The sequence below is a fragment of the Ammospiza nelsoni genome, chromosome 15 (genome assembly GCF_027579445.1).
Source record: "Ammospiza nelsoni isolate bAmmNel1 chromosome 15, bAmmNel1.pri, whole genome shotgun sequence".
NCBI classification, from domain to species: Eukaryota; Metazoa; Chordata; class Aves; order Passeriformes; family Passerellidae; genus Ammospiza; species Ammospiza nelsoni.
The window spans coordinates 17,134,675-17,156,282 of NC_080647.1; the positions used below are offsets into that span (position 1 = coordinate 17,134,675).

Here is a 21,608-nt window from a genome sequence, read left to right on the forward strand (position 1 = left end):
ATTATTAGCTGAACTTCACCTGTGTGTGTAAGAATTTCTGGGAGCTTGTCTAAGAAAGAAGGGTTTCATGGTCTGTGCCATAATTTTCTTGCTAATTTGTATTTCACTTAATTTCTAATAGAGTAACTCTGAGAACGAGGACAATGATGACTCAAAATCTCCTGGAAAAGGCAGGAAGAAGATCAGGAAGATTATTAAAGATGATAAGCTTAGAACAGAAACACAAAATGCACTTAAAGAAGAAGAAGAAAGAAGAAAACGTATCGCAGAGAGGGAACGGGAGAGAGAGAAATTGAGAGAGGTATGGTCTGGTTTCTGTGTAAAATTCTGTGAACTTGAATTCCTTGATGTTTAACTTCAACCTTGATGTAATTTGATGAGTAATTTTTGAGAATCTCTTACATGCAGCCTTATAAGCCCCAAATTGTCTGCAGTTTGACCTTGGTACGTTTTATTTGATGCTGTGACCTTAGAAAGTTGTTTCAGCTCCCTGCTGCTTCACTTCAGTGCCAAAGTTGTGATGCACTAAAGAATTGAAGGTTTTTCTTTGCTAAATAAAATATGACTCCCAGTTCTGGTGAATCTGAAGTGTCTCAGATGCTGGGTGTTACTCCTGTGAGAATATTCCTCTGATGGCCTTTTCTGTTTGCAGGTGATAGAGATTGAAGATGCTTCACCTCTGAAATGTCCCATCACAACCAAGCTGGTTTTAGATGAAGATGAAGAAACCAAAGAACCATTAGTGCAGGTCCACAGGAGTATAGTGACCAGACTGAAACCACACCAAGTAGATGGTAAGGAAAGAGTTTAAAGGGAAAAAAAAGAATCTTTTTCTCTCCAGGGGCATAGCACCTTATGCAGACTGAATTAGAATAATAAAAACTCCTTCACTGGCAAAACCAGAATATGTCTTCTCATCTCCCTGTCCCCAGGATCAGGCAATCTGCATCCTCACAGGAATATTTTCCAACCCAGTTGCCACATCCTCAATGAAGCTGTGAATATAATCAAGTTCATGATAAAGATCATCCCACATACACCCCACTGAACAGAAATGAATCAATAATTATCCTGACAGATGCTTTCCTAAGAGTTATCATGCTCTCAGTGATCACAGCTGTCTCTTACTGGGTGAACTGTAATAAAATGAATGTTTAATCAGAAAACTTTCAATAATTTTCTTCAGGTGTTCAGTTCATGTGGGACTGCTGCTGTGAATCTGTAAAAAAAACCAAGACATCTCCTGGCTCTGGCTGCATTCTTGCTCACTGTATGGGCCTGGGGAAAACATTGCAGGTAAGAAACACAATTTATTTCCAAGTGCTGTGTAGTTCTCTTGCAACTCAGAACAAGAAAATAAATACAGCTGGCAGGGGAGAGGTTCCAGGAACCTGTTTCTAAGACTATGAAATAATCTTAAGCAGGTTGTGTTTTTTCTGTCCTCCTCATTGATTTTTTTTCCCCTTTAATGATTTATTTTCTTGACTGTTTTAAAATTAATTTGCTCTGATGAAGTACAGGTTTATCAGATTTAGTTTTTGGGTTTTTTTAATGCAGACCTTGTGTGAAGTCAGGTGCTGGTGAGTTTGTGGGGATATTTTGAGTGGCACAGAGCTGAGGGTGATCAGAGAACTGAGGTCACTCATGGTATGACCAGTTCAGGCAAACCCAGGCTGAGCTGTGGTTGGGCTGGTGCACAGCAGGATTTTATCTCCAGCTCCAGCATATCTAAAAATGTGTTTTGTTTAGAGAAATGGGGGTGGCAGACAGTATTTTGACAGTCTGCAATTCTACAGAACATTTCAAAAATCACCCTTGAAAGCTGTATTTTTATATACTTGATCCTAGCTTAGCTGATGTGGTTCTTGAGGAGTTAATCACACCTTTTAGTGGAGATTTGCAATGCTTTGCAGAACTGTTGTGTGGGGGACTTTTTCCACCTACACTTTACACACCATGTAGTCTGATGAAATGCTTTGAGCAGGAGGTATTTTTATAGTGATCCAGATGTGTTAATGACAGTAATTTTGGCTGTAACTTCTTGATAAATCAAAGAAAGCCACAGTTAGAAACATACATCAGTATAAATGATTTTGAAGGCTGGTGTATGAAGCTGAACTGGTTGTTTTTTCCATGTGTCCATTTGCCAGTCACTGCTGTGCTCTGTGATTGTTGCCATTTGTTTTTAGCTCTTAGAAGAGCTGAACCAGCCATGAGTTCTGGCAGACTTTGCCAGCTGCAGGGCAGGATGGCAGCAGAGATCAGGGAAATCAGGGATTGGGGACTTGCTGCCCATGACTGGGGCCATGAGACTTCCTGGGTAGTTTTTTCTTACACAGAACCACCAGCAAATCCTTTTGTTTTAAAAGCACTTTGCTGCCCAGTGTTCCAAGCACAGTCATGCAGTTTAGAATCCCTGTATTAAATCAGAGTTGCCAAGATTTGATGCAGAGAGAACTTGTGGTGTTGTACATCCCAATTCCAGTGGGAGAGCTGGAGCTGCCATGGCATCTCTGACTCTCTTCTCGTCCTGTTTTGTTTGCTGCTGCTCAAAACAGGCAGCCCAGAGTGACACCCACAAGGTTTTGGGTTTTTCCCAGCCTCAAGGAGGTGTTGTCATCCTCAACACACAGCCAGGCTGCAGGGTGAATCATTGGAAACACTGCCACAGCCTGCTGGGAGGATTTCCCTTGAAAAAATTGTGAGAAACTGCTTTAAGACTGAAGTTCACTGTGAATTTATTTTGTGTTTGGGATGAATGTTGGGAGAAAGCTTAAAAATTACTGATGGAAGTGTTTAATTTATGAAAATGATTGGTGAAATGTAGAGGGAGAGTTTTCTACGAAATCATTCAGCAGTTCAGAAGTATCTCAGTATGTGAAGGATGTGTGCAGCCATGGAACACAGAGTAAGGAATGTATGAACTGCAAATACACCTGCATGAAAATGTAACCAGAAATTCTATTTGTTTAACCAGAAAATACATTTAAACAAGACTGTTGTTGGTAATTTAATTACATAATTGAATAGATAACATTTATCTTTTTTGCCTGGTGTTTATTTGATGTTCTGGCTGGTTTTTCTCTTGCAGGTAGTAAGTTTTCTCCACACAGTCTTGCTGTGTGACAAACTGGATTTTCGGACAGGTCTGGTTGTGTGTCCACTCAACACTGCCTTGAACTGGCTGAATGAGTTTGAAAAATGGCAAGAAGGTTTAGAAGATGAGGAGAAACTAGAGGTAAGAGGCTTAAAAAGAGTTCTTCATGAAATGACTGGATGATTTGCAAAATTGGGGAGCTCCACCACTTAAAGGCTAAGAAATGTGCTTTAACTATGTGAAAAATGTCTTTGAATTAATACATCAGAAGTATTAAAAATTAACCCCTACTGAATATTTTAAGAGGAATTAAAGGGCTTTTTACCTCTTTGGAAGGTTTATGAGCTGGCAACTGTGAAAAGGCCCCAGGAGAGGAGCTACATGCTGCAGCACTGGCAGGATGAGGGAGGTGTGATGATCATTGGCTACGAGATGTATCGAAACCTGGCACAGGGCAGGAATGTGAAGAGTAGAAAACTTAAAGAAATATTTAATAAAGCTTTAGTCGACCCAGGTAAGTGAAATTTGTGCAGCTTGTATAGTTTGGACTTCCAGGTTTATGTGTATGAGCAAAGATAATAAATAGTGTTGGTAAGATCAGATTTTCTTTGCTGGGTTACAGAAAATTGTTCAGAATCTTCCCCATCTGCTTTTGTAAATAGATTTCTCTAACAGTCTTTTCTATTAAATCAAATAGAAGGAATATATTCTAGTGACTTTTCCTATTAAGTATTTTTATTTGCTGGCTTTGCTTCCTTTGCAAAGTAATTTGAGGTTTTTGTTGGGGACCAAGGATATTTTAATCTGTTAATTTGTTACAACCACAAGCTGTTTTGTCCTTGATGCAAATCTACCACTAAGGAGGCAACTACACATGAAAACAGTAGACAATGTACCTTAGAAGTGTGAAAAAACAAGTGTTAATGAAGTGCTAATTAAGGGAATAAATAATAATAATAAACTGCAGATAAAGCAGTTAATTATTTTTTCAGTCTTGGGAAACAGATGTCTGGTTTGAGCTGAGCTGAACTTAGCAAACTTATGTCAACATGTTTGGAAGCACTTGAAAATATTCCAAGTTGCTGTAACTGATTTCTCAAGTGGTCCCCAAAAGAACTAAAAATTTTAGGATTAGGAAGGTTCACCAAAATAGCAAAATTTCTCTACAAATTCTGAACTGGCAACTGATATTTAAAATAATTTAGGGTTATGCAGAATGTCTTAAAAACTGGTTTTAAAAGTTTTTGCAACTTTGCTATACTGTTGGTATTTCTTGTTGAGAATGCAGGTATGGAAGGCAGAGTAAGTGGAGCTGGGTTTTCTTGGATTTTAATTATCTGGTGGACTTTACATTGACAGTGTGATTGATTTTCTTTCTTTTTCCCTCTTTCTGATTGGTAATTGTAATTGCTGAGCTTGATTTTGTGAAGTTTCCTAGTAAAGTAGGGCTGTGAATTCTATTCTAACAGACAAAAGAGATTATTCTAAGGGGAAAATAACCTTCATGATTTTTGGCATTGGCCAAGTGGAATTGCCATCTCCCAGCTCTGCAGAAATGCTGTTGGAGCCACTCAAACATTAATTAATTTTCTGCCAGCTTGACTAAGTCATACAATGGCTGTGGAGTCAGGGAAGCTCCAGTACAGCAGCTGATGAACTATTTTAACCGTTTTTGTTGATATATCATGTGTTGATTCCACACACATTATTTAAGCAGTGAAGGAAATGCACTTCTTGCCAATGGGATTTTTGACTCCTCCTACCTAAGCTGTAGTTATTAAATCAAAAAAAAGCCCAACAACAAACCACAAAAGAGGGGGGAACCCTGTTCTGTCAGTGCTATTCTGTATCTGATTTTCTCAGAATATTGCATTTATTGGGAATATTGTCAAGGAAGTGAAAACTAAGGGAGAAAAGGTGTGAATTTCTGTCTCAAAGTAGTGGTGACAGGACAGTAATTCTGTATTTAGTGGGTCTTGTTCTGGTACAGAACAAGATGAAATAAAATGTTATACAATAGAAATTTTTGTGGGGTTTTTTCCTGGTGGAAAATGTGAGGGAGGACAAACATAAGGGTTGTTTCTGCGTGTCTTTGCAGTAACATTGTCCCTTCATGGGTTTGTGTTTGTGTAAGCCCAAAAATACTGGACTGTGGGATGTTAGGAGGAGACAGTGACTGGTGTAGCCTTCCCTGTCCCATCCCATGGCTTTTACACCCTGCTGTGTTCCTGTTCTCCCTCCAGAGCTCTTCAGGCACTGGGACAGGGCAGTGTCTGGGCTTAGCTCATGGCTTTGTGCACTTTATTGAGTTTGGAAGCTGCAGCACACTGACCCTCAGAGATTTTGGATAATTCTATGTGAACATGGAGCCTCCTGCTCTGTTCTCTTCTAGGGCTGGTTGAGAGAGTGCAATCAGACCATTGGGAAAGCCAGCCTTGAAATAACTCCTTAATTATTTTTGTAGAATCATGGAAACTTCAAGGTTGGAAAAGCCCTCCAGGGTGGAGTGCAGGGTCACCATGCCCCCTAAACTGTGCCATCATCTTCCATGTCTACTCATTTTTGACTCCACCACCTCCCTGGGCAGTTCCTTCTATGCTTAACCACTCTTACAGGGAAGAAATTTTCCTAACATCCAGCCTGAACCTCTCCTGGCACAACTTGAGGGCATTTCACGTTGCCTCATCCCTTTCTCTTTTTTAATTGCAGGAGGACAGAAGTGTCAGTGTGTTGTTACCCATTAATTTTTGGAGTGTGCATTGCAAGATTCTCATTTGTTTCTTGCTCCCCTGGTGGGTCAGCATGGACACTGAAGGAGAAAACCATGTGCTGCCTTCTGCTGGGACTGGAAATAGGGAAACCTTGGCCTCTGGGAGCACTTCCCATTCAAAAAGCTGCAAATTTGGGGTTTGAGTGTTAATTTAATGAGATGTGTCTGGTGAATACTGCTGGGTAGGACACTATGTGGGAGAAGCTTGTGTTGCACTGTCAAGGGGAGCAGTGGGGGAAGGTTTAGCCAAAGTTTATGGGTGGAGAAGTGATTTCATTAATTAACCAGCTCAGCTATGTGGAAGAATGGCAGGATTTTACACACACACATGGTTTCCAGGCTGCCTTGTGCCACTGCTGAAGGGCTGTTGGTTATTGGTCACTGCTGTGCTCTGCTTGAAGAACTTCAGTCAAATTATTTTTTTTTAACTTGTTGCTACTAACAAAAATTCTGGTACTGTTGAACTTGGAGACTTCTCTTTAATTGGCAGTTGTATAAAGTTCTTGTAGACTTCAGAGGAACAGGAGAACTGTGTGTATATATCTACATATATATATAAGTCTTTTATGCATTTCAATATATTAACATGTGCAGGTACAGTAAGAAGGATGAGAAGATGAAGACTTTGAGGAAGGATTGCATGAGTAGGGATTTTTAGCCTAGAAAAAAAAAATTTAAAATTTTCCACCATTTAAGAGCTCGTTAATGAAAGGAGTGTTGTCAGTTGGTTTTGACATGATCAGGAGAAAGCAAAGGGCAGAATTTACTCAGATTTGTAGCAAATTGGGTGTTACTGCCCAGTGTTTTAGCAAGAGAGAGGCTGTGGAGTTTCCCACTTCTGTCAGGTCTGCCCCTTTCTCATAACCCTAATCTCAGATGGAGAAAATTATCTGAATGATCCCCTGAGGTCCCTTTAAGCTTTACATTCCTTTATCACATTTTGAGGAATGTTCTGTCCATAATGATTTGCGTTTGTGTTTTGGAAGAACAAGGGAAAAACCCCACAAATGGATGAAAATCTCTGCTGCTGAACTGTAGCCAAGATGTTAGTTCAAGATATCAGTGCTGCACTGCTGCCAAACAAACCATGAATAATTGTACTGAGTTTGGGCTTTTTCATATTTTTACTGTCATTCACTTACTCTAAACAGCAGGTTTTGAGGTGGTTTTTTAACTTAATTTCTTTAACTTCATGTGAATGAATCACAGTTTTTAATGAAATGAGGACTAGAGAAAGGATCTGTCACTGCTAGAGATGGTTACTTAAAATTAAAGGAAGGCTTTGTGTGTAGTACTCAGTATTTTTCATTCTGTCAAAACTGGGAATGTACAAAAGTCATGAAATAAAATGGGGAAATGTTTCTGTGGCAGGTGGGAAATTCAGAAATACATTGGCTTGGACAAGCCTGAGCGCATTTGGAATTCAAATGTGGATTTTCATAATTGTCTTCTAGACTTGTTTTAAAAGTTTGGGGTTTGTTTTGTTTGGGTTTTTTGCTTGGAAAGAAATATCTTCCTGATTCCTTTCTCTTCACGTGTAAGATTCAAATCACTTTTAAATCACCTTAAAATGGCATGATTAAGGTGACTGGCACTGGTGTGTGCGTGGTCAGAAGTGTAATCAATTCTCTGCTGTTGATCACTGCCCTAGAATTAATTTTGTTCTTTAGAAGGCAGCTTGAATTTAGTCTGAGACAAAATATTCTCAGTAAATTATAAAAGATTAAACTGTCCTTGCTGGCAAATCCTCCTTTGCTCCTCAAATTGGCCTTTTTAGTGCTGAATTGCTGAACCCAGCTGGTGGCTTTTCTCCAAGGTGCAGCAAATTGTCATGAGCTGCTTTCAGAGTTGAGAGTGCTGGAACTGAGGTCAGGTTTAGAGCTGGTAAAACATTTATTCTGAGTTACTACTTGGATCCTAGAATATCTTTTACTTCATTTCAAGGAAAGAAATTCCAGAAATTGTGCTAAGTCTGAAAACAATTAAGAGTAAGTCTGTTCTGCCAAGTTGGGTATTTTTTATCTTATTATTAGAGTTGCTTTGCATGCTGTGGGAATGTGTTGTGGTTTTGACATTCCTTGTGCAGCTCACTTAAACCAGACTGATATTTTATCTCCTGGAAGAAAGCTGAGGACATTCCTGAGGTGACTTTCAGCTGCAAGGTGGCAATTCACTTGTCTGTAATTCAGATCAAATCTAGTTGTGTTTTTTATTATCTAAGACTTCTGATTGCACTCTGTCCCCCTAGTATTATTCTTGCCTTAATGAAAATTTTCAGGTTACCTGATTTTTGGGTGTTTTGGGATTGCCCAAGTGTCAGTAGATGGCAGCCTAAACCTGGAGAGAAGGAAGTTTCACTGAGTTTTGACAGGATGGATGGAGGTGCAGTCATGCACACCCAGCAGCAGGAATAGACCATTTTATCAGGAATATGCTGCAAAGCTGAGTTTAATCCTTCCCATGAAGACTTTATAATACCCAGCCTTGATTTTACCAGAGTGGTTCCTCTGAATGCTTGTGCAAAGGCTGGGTGAGATCCCAATCAGTGCTAAAAAATCTCACCATAAAACACACAAAAAAAAGTTTAAAAAAACTCCAAAGTAACATTGATGTAGAACAAATTTTGGATACTTTAGGCTGTCAGGTTATTTGTGGCAGTGAAACATTGTGGAGAGATTTAATATTGTTTCTTTCCAGGTCCTGATTTCGTGGTGTGTGATGAAGGACACATATTGAAAAATGAAGCATCTGCTGTCTCCAAGGCAATGAATTCTATTAAATCTAGGAGAAGAATAATTCTGACAGGAACACCACTGCAGAATAATCTTATAGAATGTGAGTAGTTGTCTTTTATTTCCTTCAGTGCACTTTGGCCTGTCAGCCATAGAAGATGTATGTGGTGGTGTTTGCAGGGGTCTCAGGATGAGGGAAGAGATGAGAATGTTGACTCCATGTTTGAGAAGGCTGCTTTATTATTTTATTATATATATTATATTAAAATGATATATTAAAACTATACTAAAATAATAGAAGAAAGGATTTCATCAGAAGGCTAACAAGGAAGGGAAAAGAATGATAATAAAATCTTGTGACTGACCAGAGAGTCTGAGCCAGATCACTGTGATTGGCCATTAATTAAAAACAACCACACGAGACCAATCCCAGATGCACCTGTTGCATTCCACAGCAGCAGATAACCATTGTTTATATTTCATTTCTGAGGCCTCTCAGCTTCTCAGGAGAAAAAATCCTAATGAAATGATTTTTCATAAAACATGTCTGTGACAGATATATTTAGTTTGATTGGAAGAGAAGGATTTGAAGCAGTGCCGCTGCCTGCTAAGTTTCTAAGATTCACTGAGATCTGTATTTAGCTGTGGCACATTTCTTTTCTGTTTGCATGAATCCCAACACTGTGTTTTCCATTTGGAGCCACTCAAGTGTGCCCTGTTTCTCCTAGATCACTGCATGGTTAACTTCATCAAGGAGAACCTGCTGGGCTCCATTAAGGAGTTCCGGAACCGGTTCATCAATCCCATCCAGAACGGGCAGTGCGCGGACTCCACCCCCGTGGATGTCAGGGTCATGAAGAAACGTGCTCACATCCTCTATGAGATGTTGGCTGGCTGTGTTCAGGTGACAACACACTGTCCCTAACTCATCATTTCACTCCAGGGAAGGAGAGGAGTTCTTTTGTCTCGCTCCGAAATCACCCAAGTCCTGTAAACTTCTGATTTGAGAGCTCCGTAAATCTTTTAGCTTAAATATTTTCACTATTTTGCAGGGAAGAATACTTCACAATATTTTGCAGGATTGTTAGATCCCTGCATTATTTATGACTAGAAAAACCTCATAGTTTTTCTTCAAATGTCAATGTATTCTAAAATACAAATATTAGAGGATACAGCTATTTCATTTCCTGCTGGGAGACAAAAACATATTTTGTTAGAATAGGACATTATTTGCTCTGAAATATTCCATTTTCATTCCATATTTACATTTAAGAACTGCCATAAAGTCTGCACAGAAAGTTGCTAGTCCTAATTTGTCTGACTAATTTGTCAGTTATTTCTGAACATGTATTTTTTTCTGATCTGCAAGAATCAGAGCAACTGAAAACAAGACAGAAAGAAAATTATTCAGGTTCAAAAGGGTAAAGAACTTGTTACTTTATAGACCTTAGATAAAACAAGCTTTGGATGGAGCCCACATGGATTTCTCCAGCTCTGTGCAAAGCAGATCCTGTCCATAGAGAGTGGAGAGACAGAGTAGTGTCAGAGTCAAAAAAACCCCAAATAGAAGTAAAATCTGGTTTTAGTATTCTTAAAAAAACCCTCAAAAGTAGTTTCCAGAGCAGCTCCTGGAGTTTCAGTGAACTTTGCAAGGACTTGGAACTGGGCATGGGCTTAGCAGGTCATAGACTTTGGCCTGAGAAGCTCCTGAATGGGGCAGGTGTGTTCCTCCTGCAGGCCTTTAATAAATTGCATTTCTGGGCTGATTTCCCCCTCTGGGGCTGAAAGCACCAGGATCAGCACCCCTGATCCCACAGTGCTTTGTCCTTTGGGATGCCCCAAGTGCTGCTGAAGCTCTCAGGAGTGGTTGCCATGTTTCTGTGACTGAAGCAGTGTCTGTGAACTTGCAGAGGAAGGATTACACAGCCTTAACCAAGTTCCTGCCCCCCAAGTACGAGTACGTGCTGGAGGTGAGGATGACCCCCATCCAGTGCAAGCTCTACCAGTATTACCTGGATCATCTGACAGGTATGTGCCTGCAGCTCTGATGGCATTTAATCATAATTTAATAATTTCACCTAGCACAGTTGCTAGGTGAAAATCAACTTTCTGAACTTTGTCCTGTGCACTAAAGTGCTTGGACAACAAAAGAAATAAGGTTTTTTTGTAGTGGAATACTGCAGCATTACAGGTCATTAAAGGTAGCTCATATTAGATTCATTGAGACCTAAATGCAAATGTTATTTTGTGTTTTCAACCTTGGGCTGCCTTTACAAAACCTAAATAGACAAGTCTGTCTTTTTAAGAGGATTTGTGTACATTCCTGTACTGGGGAGCAATGTGCTTTTATGTAAAAAATATAATCATGTTTCTCATTATCAAGAAAAAGGAGAAAATCTAATTTTAACAGTTTTAACTGGGAGAAAAAATGGCTGTGAGTGAGTAATTTGAGCCCTTTTACAAGAGATGTTGCAGTATGATGTGCAGCTGGAAAGAACACTCAGATGTGCTCTGCTGGGCTCTTCAAAGGGGAGCAGAGTGTGGCAAACTCACTTCAGGGCTCACTCTAAAACCTGAACTTTATTGTCAGGTGTAGGTGGTGGCAATGAAGGTGGAAGAGGCAAAGCTGGAGCTAAACTATTCCAGGATTTCCAGATGTTGAGCAGAATCTGGACTCACCCGTGGTGTTTGCAGCTGGACTATATTAGCAAAGAAAATAAGGTAAATTAGATATATCAAAATACTCTCACTTGAGAACTTTCCAAACAAGCTCTGCCAAACTCTAGGTAAAGTTTCGTCAAATTAATGGAAATCTTTGTTGCTGTGGGGTCATTTTGCTGCTGGTTTTGTCATATTTTTCTTGCTGGGTATGTTGTCATTCTTAAAACATTTTGCAAGGCCAGGCCTTTGTAGAACTCACCATTGTTTAAATGAAGAGTGAGCAGATGGCTAAAGGTTTAATAAAAGCTTCTGGGTGAACTTTGTTAATAATTTCTGTTTTTTCTCTTTTGAGGGCTATTTTGATGAAGACAGCATGGATGACTTCATAGCTTCAGATTCTGATGAAACTTCCATGAGCTTAAGTTCTGATGATTATACAAAGTAATTGAACTTTTATTTAGTTTATTGGTGTTCTTTCCCTTATAGAACTGAAGTAATTTCTATAAAGTGAATGTTCATTTTGTATTTTATGTGTCTGTTAGAATGTGGTTTTTTTCAGTGGGATTTAAAAAAAATAATGGGGTGTTTAATGTTGCTTTTTAGGAAAAAAAAATCCAAGGGGAAAAAGGTGACAAAAGAGTGTAGCTCAAGTGGAAGTGGCAGTGATAATGATGTTGAAGTCATTAAAGTCTGGAATTCAAGATCTCGTGGAGGTGGGGAAGGAAATGTAGAAGATCTTACAAACAACCCAGCATCAACAAAGTCAGATGAAGGTGAGGATAACACATGGTGCTGAAAATGTGAGGCAGCTTCGTTTTGCAAAAGGCAATTTGAGAGGTTCTGTCAGGAATTCTGCTGGGTGGCAGAATGGCAAATTCCTTAATTCAGTTACAGCTCCTGCTACTTCTAATTGTGTATTTATCCTGGAAAAACAAGGGGCATCAGCTTAGAACTCAGGAGTTTTGAGGCAGGGAAGCTGCACAGTGAAATTTTTTAGTTTAGAAGTACAAAATTATACAACCTGGAAGATTAATGGAAATATTAGGAAATATATCTGTCATAATTTGTTGCATCTGGAATTTGAATTGAATGCTGAGCAAGCAGATCCAGTGCAGCAGGAACACAAGACCTCTTTAAAGTTGTTATTCAAACTTCTTACAGCTGCACACTTAATTTTTGTTTTTTTTTTTTCCTGTAATAATCTAGCTTTTGTCTTGTATCTGTTATCACAGAGATAATTTTATGTTATTTCATGTGTGTCTAATCTCTTTCCCTAAGTAATTTAAAAATTTTTGTGAGAGTTCAGGTGAGAATTTTTTTTTTGCCCCCATCCCAGTGACAACATCTTGTAAATGTGTAAGGGGTGGAGGGTGTTGTATGTAAAACATTTACACCCAGAGATTAAATGTGTTAAAGGAGTTACACTATAGGCAGACTGAGTTTCTGTCTCTGCATCCCTTAAATATTTAACTCTTGGAATTGCTTATAGTGCAAATGCTGTTTTTTCTTTGTCTCTTTAACTCTTTTCATGCCAGTTAAGTCTGATAATGAAGGAACAATTCAGAGCATTTAAAGGAAGACCATATTCTCATGTTTATTTCTTTTTTTTTTTTTTTTTTTTTTTTTTTTTAACAGGCAAAGCTACATCCTCTTCCAATCCTGGTAGCCCAGCTCCAGACTGGTACAAAGATTTTGTCACTGATGCAGATGCTGAGGTGTTGGAACATTCTGGGAAAATGGTGCTGCTGTTTGAAATTCTCCGGATGGCAGAGGAGCTGGGAGACAAAGTGTAAGCTCTGGACATGGCATTGAAGACCTCAGAATATATTATATATATATTTTTAAATATATGTATGTATGTATCACACATACATACATACATACATACATACATACATACATACATATATTTTAAAATATATAAAATTATGTAAATATATATTAAAATGTATATAAATACAAATAATATCTATGAATATATATAATATATGTGATATATAAAGTAACACAATATAATATAATATATAATATATTATATATAAAATATATAAAAATATAAATATATTTTATATAGTAATATACAATGATATAATATATAAATGTATACACACACACACACACACACACACACACACACACATATATATATATATATATATATATATATATATATATATATATATATATTAGTCTGATAGTGTTCCCCATTCATCCACTCCTCATTCTGCTGTTTTCTGAAGCAGACAAGCATGGTACACTCATTCACTCATTTTTGTCAGGGATCTTCCCTCACCTGCATGTAACCCACTCAAGTCTTGCTCTCTTTGTCTCAAAGATTATATCAGAGAAGCAGTGCAATAATTAAAACAACTCCAGAGATGAATTCTGTGTTTCCCTGTTTCTCTTTTCAGCCTAGTGTTCAGCCAGTCCCTGATATCTCTGGATTTGATAGAGGATTTCCTGGAGCTGGCTAACAGGGAGAAATCTGACAGAGATCAGCCTCCTATCTACAAAGGTGAGTGTCTCCTCCAACAGCTGCAGTGCTCAGAGCTCTTTCCCAAGCCTCTGTTCAGTGCCCATGGAGTGTTTGAAATCAGTGCTTCCATGAGGATGTTGCATGCTCTGGGCTGCCCCTGAGGCTGCCAGGGTTGTTGGGCTCCCCTTGGGAACTCTCTGATTTCACTCTCTGTCATCCAGGCTAAGCAGATTTAATGTTCACATCTGAGAGAAGGCATTTTGTTAAATTCTGCACAAAAAATGATGTTAAATTCTGGTGTGTGGCAAATCCTGATCCTTCCTCCTGGGAGAGAGAGAGTGAAGGGAAATGAGGCTGCTTTAAAGCAGTGTGGAAAAGGTGGAAAATGTGAATTTAGGCTTTATGTGCACAGCTGCAGGTTGGCTTATGGATTTCATAGGGAGCAAATATTGAATTAATTATTATTCTAGTGATGCTCAAATGGCATGAAATGCCTCACTGAGATGTTCCCAGAGCTCCTGAGGGTGCTGTTCCTCCTTTCCCAGAGTTTCATTCCCAGGACGTGTGGATTGAAGAATTCCTTCAAGTCTGCCTTTCCTTCCCAGTCTGTCACCAACTCTTGCATGAATTTGCACTTGAGATAAGGGAAAAGTGGCTCAGTGGTGGTGACTGCAGATCCCCAGGATGTGTCTTTCACAGATTATTGTTCCTGCCTGTTGCTTCCTATTCTGAATTTTGTCACCTCACACATTACAAGGTGTCCTTTTGAGGAGTTGTGCCTTTATTCTGAGTTTTTAAAGAGGTTGGGGGTTTCCATGTGTGGTAGCTCTGGCCAGCAAAATTAAATTATGGCAAAGTTCAGCTTTCCTGACAGAACTGACCAATCTGCCTCTCTCAATGGATTTAATTGAGCAGTGCTGCTCCCAAAACCATTATTTTCTTTATGATTGATGGCTCAGGGATATCAATTTTGTACAAATGCCTTGATGGCCAGAGAAAATGGAAGATTACTGAGAGAAGAAAATCCTCCATCAGCTGTAGTTATTTTTTCCCCCAGTCTGACAAGAAGCTGCTGTAACTCACAGGGCAATTAAACCCAAAGATTTTGCTGGATTTCAGTTCCAAAATGAGTTTGACCTTTGAAAGCTCCTTTGGAGCATTGACTTTGCAGTGCTGGTTGTGTAGGAGGCTGACACTGGTGCTGAAATGTGAACCTGCCTGGATCCATTGGAAAAGTGCAATTACAGCACCAAAGATGAGATGTAACAGCATCTTTGGGACTTCTAAAATTAACTTTGGCTCCAAGTTAAGGCATAGCTCTGCAAATTTAATAAATACAGAAAGTGTGAAAAATAAGAGGACTTCCCCCCACCAAAAAAAAAAAAAAATCAGATATTTTCAAATAACTAAATTTAACCTCAGAACTATTTTTTATTATAAATTTCTCTCTTTTAATTCCAGTTGGTTACCAGTCTGGTTATTTACACCATCAGCATTTTCATAACTTGGCTGTTGCATTTGCAGGTGAAGGAAAATGGTTCAGAAATATTGATTATTATCGCTTGGATGGCTCCACCACAGCTCAGTCCAGAAAGAAATGGGCTGAGGAGTTTAATGATGAAACTAATGTGAGGTGAGATCTCTCCTGAGATAGATGTGCTTTATTTTCCCCTTTTTCTTTCTTTTGTTCCCTAGTTATTATTACTTTTATCAGCTTAATGATTTCAGGACCAGGCAAATGGTGATCAGAGCTCACACAGAAAACCTGCAGGAGTGAATTACTGACTTCAGATTTTCCTTGCTGTTTTCATTGTCCAATTGTACAATTTTTAGATTGTAACCAATTTAAATCAGAGACAGTGTTTTTATTGCAAGCACTTAAAGGATACAAGGACCTAGGAAGGCTGTGCAGTCCCTGGGCCACTCAGGAGCAAATTAATTCTTTCAGCTGCCTCCAGAATTTGCTCCCAGCCCTCCACTGCTCCTCCAAAATGGGACTTTCAAGTCTGATGTAGATAGAGAAGTACAGACTTGTATTTGAATGAAGTTAAGGAGCTTCACTTTCCTAGATTTGTTTAAAAAATAAAGTATGTAATTATGGTGCAGTCATTTATAATGTGCAGGGGGAAAAAAGTTAAATTAAGAAGTGAACTAATCCAGTGTTAATAATTTTAAATAATTTATTCTGTCAGGTGTCTGTCAGGAACTGGTTCCAAGTTGAACCAGAGTGAGATTTTTCTGAATCTCAAAAAACCCACATATATCAAAGTGACAATGTCATTGGAGAGTTACCCTGAAAGTCTGCAGGCCAGGAAAGAGTTTCTGTGGCATGGAATCTGCCTGTTTAAAATTATGGTTTAATTTGATATAACTAATTTCATTAGAGCTTGAAAATGCAAACCCCAAAGTTTTTTCTTCCCCTCCAATTTTTCTTAACAGCTCATTTGCAAAAGGTCTTGATGTGTATTGTTGGGAGAGTACGTTGTCCTTGTAAAATCTGCATCCGTTCTATGCTTAATACATTATTTTAGTGAAATTTTAGTTATTTCAGTATATGAACAAGTTATTTTCCAAAATACTCAAATTTTGCCACTCTTCTGTTCCAGAGGCCGCTTGTTTATCATATCCACCAAAGCAGGGTCCCTGGGAATAAACCTGGTGGCTGCCAACAGAGTCATCATCTTTGATGCCTCCTGGAACCCCTCCTATGACATCCAGAGCATCTTCAGGGTGTATCGCTTCGGGCAGAACAAGCCTGTCTTTGTGTACAGGTTTTTGGCTCAGGTACTTTTCTGCTGCACTTTTTGTGCTCTTTCATCCTGCAGTGAAATTTGGGAGCTGGGACTGTGGGCACTGTGCCTGTTTGGGCTGTGTTGGGCTCTGTAGTGACCCCAGTTGATCCAGTCACATTCCAGCTCTGATCTGGAGCAGGGTTTGGCCACTGAAGCAGCTCATGAAGGAAAGAGTGGTAAAATAAATTACATTATTTCCTGTGATGCAGCTGCAGCTCTCCCCAAAGAGAGCAGCAGGCACAACTTCCTAAGGATATTTCCTGAGAATCACAAGTGAGGAAACTCAGAGAAAGAGTAAACAATTCTTATCTCTATTCTCTGCCCTTGTTGTTTTGCACATGTGGAATGTGTTAGGAAAATTATTTACCTGAAGGGAGTTCTTAATACAATTCTAGTCATGGTTGTTTATATGAATTGGCCTATTAGGTCCAAGCTGTGGTGTCAGGCACAGACAGTCATGGGTTTTTCATTGGTATTGTTTTTAGTATCTCTTTAATATAGTTTAGTATAATGTAATACAGTTTTAATAAAGCAATTGTTCAGCATCCTAAATCACAGAGTCAAATGGCAATCATTCCCTGCATCAGGAGCTCCCTACATTCAATATTCTGAGGTCTCCCTTGTCTGACACTTCATTAACCCAAATTCTGGAATTCCAGCAGTGATTCACATGTCCAGACCAGCCTCAGAACAGGAGTCTCAGCCTTTTTACTTTGCACACCACTAAAAGCTCTGACTGGAGCAGTCCCTGCAGAGGATGGTGGTGTTGTTAGGGAATAGCCCTGCTCAGAGCAGCTCCTTCTGCACACCCTGATGGTCCAACTGCAGTGAAACCACATGGATACAAGTGAATTTTTATAAAAATGCATCCAGTCTTACTTGGAAACTCCTATCACACCCTGCAGATGTTAAAGATGGGTAATATATAAAATATATAAATATGTATAAATATATAAAATATATAAATACATAAAACAACTCAGCTGGACACTGATCTGTGCTTTGAGTAAGGCCATTGTTCCTGTTGGGAAGTGCCTCTTCAGCTTCTGCTTCCCCAGGTGTGACAGAGGAGCCTGGAGCCCTTTCCCAGGAGCACTCAACCCTTGATCCAGTCACTCTTTCCATCCCAGCTGAAGCAGATCCTTGTCTGGGACATGTTACTGTCACAAATGGGGTTTTTCTTCAGGCTTCAGTTTATTTTTGTAGTTTTCTCTGTGCACTTTTGAACTGTTGATATCCTTTTTAAATTACGCTGTTCAGAACAGGCTGTGCTGTTCTCGTCCTTCTCAGTTATCTTTTTTTTCAAAAAATAATTGATTTTCCTTTTTTCATCAAAGATCTGATTTTTTTTTTTTTGTACACAGCTGTGGTGAATTAGGCTTGACTGCCTCCCTTGCCCTCTCCCCTCCACCACAGTGCTATGGGATCTGTTTTCCTTTTCACAGGCTGCTCAAAGCAGCAAAATAAGGTACATGCTGTGAAAATTGCCATTTTTTTGGTCAAAATCCTACTTTGGGGAAATGAAGCAAAACTGGATCTCTTAAAAACACCACTAAACGACCAATTTTCTTCCCCTAGTCACCAGCTACATGACATCTGTCCCATGCACAATTCCTGCTGGGAAGGAGATGATTTTTCCTTTTATTGCCCAGCAAACAAACAGCTTGAAAGTGGCAGAAACACAGAAACAAGGCACAGAGAGCTGCTGGGTGGTTATTGGGGTTTTTTCACGCCTGTGAGCATTGCTGTGGGTGACAGTGGGTGTTTGTGTCCAGGGAACCATGGAGGACAAGATCTACGACCGGCAGGTGACGAAGCAGTCGCTGTCCTTCAGGGTGGTGGACCAGCAGCAGGTGGAGAGACACTTCACCATGAACGAGCTCACTGAGCTCTACACCTTTGAGCCAGACCTGCTGGATGACCCCAACTCGGAGAAGAAGAAGAAGAGGGACACCCCCATGCTGCCAAAAGTGAGTGGTGGCCATCAGCAGGAGTTCTGTGCTGTAAAAACAACCTGGGTGTGTTTAAATGTGCTGCAGGTTTGTGGTGTAGAGCAGTGCTGGCTGCTTGGAGGGGAGGTGGAGAGCAGGAAAGACAATTAAATCAATAATTAATACAACAAACCCTTAATGAGCTGGGTGAGGAGTGTCCTCTCAATGTAATGGACACTATGAGAGAAAGATTCTTGTGAAAAGACCCAACTTTGCTGGGTGAGGAGTTTCCCCTCAGTGTAATTGACAGTGTAAGAGAAAGATACTCATTAAACAACCCAACTTTTAAGTCACAACAAACAAAGACACTTTTCCCCACATTTTGAATGAATAGAAGTTTTACTGCATGAAGTTGTGGAAAATTCAAATTAGCATCTGAGTGGGTGCTGGTGAGCCCCAGCACAAGCTCAGTTTGTGAGAGGTGGCACTGGAGGTAAGGGTCATCTTAATCCATGTTTCCCTTTGCCAGCACTTTTTGGGCTTTAGTTCCCTGTTTAACTTTAGTAGAGATAAGCGTTGCACTTAGGTAAGAATATACTTTATTTTTTATTTTATTCTCCATTATTTTATTCTTTTTCTCCAAGTCACTTTATATTTAAGATTAGGCTGTGTGTTTATGTTTCATTTATAATCTCTGTGTTTGTGGGCTGCTAAAGACTAATTCATCCTTTAGCTGTTGTGGAATTCTCTGCTTCTTGCCATTTGGAACACATCAGGGAGTGGCCTGAAGTGCATGAGCTGGTTAAAATTCTGTGGTTTGGTCACTCTGCAGTGTCTGGGCATTATATGATATAATTAATAGTATTTTATCTTTTTTTACATTCTTAATTAATGTTTTGTGCATTTATACCTCCACAGAGCCAATGCAGCACCATTCACTGATGCTGCTTCTTATTTTAAAAAATGTAAAAATAACTAAAAAAGTTATGAATCAACTGAATCTGTTAGCTTGAAGCATTGATCAATCTAATGCAGCAATTATATTTTGAAGGTTTCTGGTTTTCTATTACAAAATACATCAGGTAATGAATGTGCTTATAAACTCAAAACTTGCTCCATCACTCAGATTTATGTATTAAGTTCCATATTAATGCCATCATCAGTGTTTGTGCCAGTCAAGTTGAATATGAGCTTTTAACCATTTCCTGCCTGTAAATAGAGCAAATCTGGGGACTGGACTTATTTTTGTGTTGTCTCATGGTTTTAGCAGATGGTATTTTGTCCTTTTGAAGATGGGCATCTCAGTACATGCTGTGTGCAAATTTCTAATTCCTTTTTGTTTGATGGCTGAAAAGGCTGTAAATAATCAAGTAAATTCATCTGTTCAAGGTTCCTCAGCCATGAACTCAGTTACTATTCCTTATTTCAGTGTGATTTTAGCAGAGCTGCATCATTCAGCTTGGTTATTAATCTCCTTAACAATTAATTTAACAACACACAGCATTTTTCTTAGGTTGATTAAAAATTGGGTTGATAGGAACACATTTTATTGTAACATCAAGTAATTACACAGCATTTAGAGATAAGAATTCTCTTTAAGATGCTGTAAGATGAGGGCTGGGTAAAAATACCACTTTTTGTGCTTTTACATTGTTTTAGAGTCCAAGGGCAGAGCAGAGTCCTCAGAACATGGGGACAAGGAGGTTTGAAAATGCACCTTTTAGAACTGCCCCTGTCTGGAGGGAATTGTGAACAGGAATCAGGGGAAATGGGTTCCATCTTCTCTCCAACCATCTGAGCACAAATGTGGAAAACCCTGTGGGGAAATTGGTTTTGTTCTCAGAAAGCTGCCAGGGGTTTCCCACAGTGGGAAGGGTGTGCAGGAATCCTTGAGCCAGGATTCCTGTGGGATGAGGAGGGATCATTCAGAGCTGAGGTCGGGGTGCTTCTGACTCCTTTTTCACTTCCTGGGTAGAAGAAAAACCCAAATATTTAATTTTTGTGTTTTAAATGCGATGGGAGAATTCATTCTGCATTGTATTAAAAGTCAGCAAGTGAAGAAACAAATCCTGATTGGTTTTAAACTAAATCCTTGAGAATTTTGGCTTTACAACATCCAGCTTTGAGTCCAAGAGCAGTTTTCTTGGAAAGTGCTGTTAAGGAGGGAGAAGGTGTGGAATGCTTTTATTTTGTGTAAAAATGGCAGTGCAGATGTGCAGTCTGTTGTTTTCCTGAAGATTACTCAAATTTCATGGCCAGTTTTAATTGGAGCAGCAGTTTTCTGCCCTCTGTGCTCCAACGGGACCTTGGGGTGTGGAGATTGTCAGGGAAGAAATGCCTGTGGTGCTCCAGGGCTCTGCCCTCAGCCCTCAGAAACAGCTTCTGGATACTTGGGGTTAGCAGAATATTTATAATACCAATGTGGTTCACATCAGTTATTTACTCTTAATTTCCATTGTTTGATTTTATTCGTCCCCTCTCCCTGCCCAGCTGGAAAGGGCTGCTTCGGAATTTCAGTCCAAAAAAGGTTTCTGAAGGCTGAATGATCACTTGGTCACCTTTGCTGTAGTGAAATATAGAAATAAGGATATATTTCTGTAATTATATAGAAATATAATTATAATTTCCAGAATAGTTCAGAACAGTCCATGAGCTGGACAATGGCAGTGTTGGGGCACTGGGTGTCCCTCAGAACTGGCCCTGCTGTTGCAGAATGAGCCCTGGGAATTCCCCATTCCCCATTCAGGGAATTGGACTTGAAGTCACTTTTTTTATTGATGTGAAATGTAATGCAGATTGGGGAAGCAGATTAAAATCATAGCTCAGGTTCACTGGATATGGATATCAGCATTTTGTACTACCTCAGGACAGAGACATGTGCTTTACTGTGCTTCCATACTCAGGGACAGCTTTGTGAATTTTGATCTCAGGATTAGAAGAATTTGCTTCTTATTTAATTTTTTAAATTTTTATTTTTAGCTTTAGTATTAATATTCAGCTGGTTGAGAAAAACCTGTGAATTACAACATAACCTGCACTCCTTCATGGAGGATTTCCTTTCTAATACAGTGATCTCTCAGTAGCATTTAATTTCCATCAGGATTTTAAAAAGACAAATGTCTTTTTTAAAATCCAACCCCCTTTTTCAG

The 21,608-nt window shown here is 39.3% G+C and overlaps 1 protein-coding gene across 7 annotated transcripts in view; it reads left to right on the forward strand.

Annotated features, from left to right (window-relative positions):
• Positions 1 to 21,608, forward strand: part of ATRX (ATRX chromatin remodeler) — a 69,673-nt gene that overhangs the window by 40,028 nt on the left and 8,037 nt on the right. For 6 of the 7 annotated variants that reach the window (XM_059483190.1, XM_059483191.1, XM_059483196.1 and 3 more), the window contains 16 exons: positions 122 to 301; positions 653 to 794; positions 1,187 to 1,296; positions 3,092 to 3,238; positions 3,434 to 3,611; positions 8,565 to 8,702; positions 9,328 to 9,503; positions 10,510 to 10,627; positions 11,190 to 11,320; positions 11,613 to 11,701; positions 11,864 to 12,033; positions 12,896 to 13,049; positions 13,672 to 13,775; positions 15,261 to 15,369; positions 16,343 to 16,520; positions 18,304 to 18,498. In XM_059483190.1, the coding sequence (XP_059339173.1) occupies positions 122 to 301; positions 653 to 794; positions 1,187 to 1,296; positions 3,092 to 3,238; positions 3,434 to 3,611; positions 8,565 to 8,702; positions 9,328 to 9,503; positions 10,510 to 10,627; positions 11,190 to 11,320; positions 11,613 to 11,701; positions 11,864 to 12,033; positions 12,896 to 13,049; positions 13,672 to 13,775; positions 15,261 to 15,369; positions 16,343 to 16,520; positions 18,304 to 18,498 (2,319 nt within the window). Of the gene's footprint in view, positions 1 to 121; positions 302 to 652; positions 795 to 1,186; positions 1,297 to 3,091; positions 3,239 to 3,433; positions 3,612 to 8,564; positions 8,703 to 9,327; positions 9,504 to 10,509; positions 10,628 to 11,189; positions 11,321 to 11,612; positions 11,702 to 11,863; positions 12,034 to 12,895; positions 13,050 to 13,671; positions 13,776 to 15,260; positions 15,370 to 16,342; positions 16,521 to 18,303; positions 18,499 to 21,608 lie in introns of those variants that run through there. The other variant, XR_009419509.1, reaches the window with a different exon arrangement.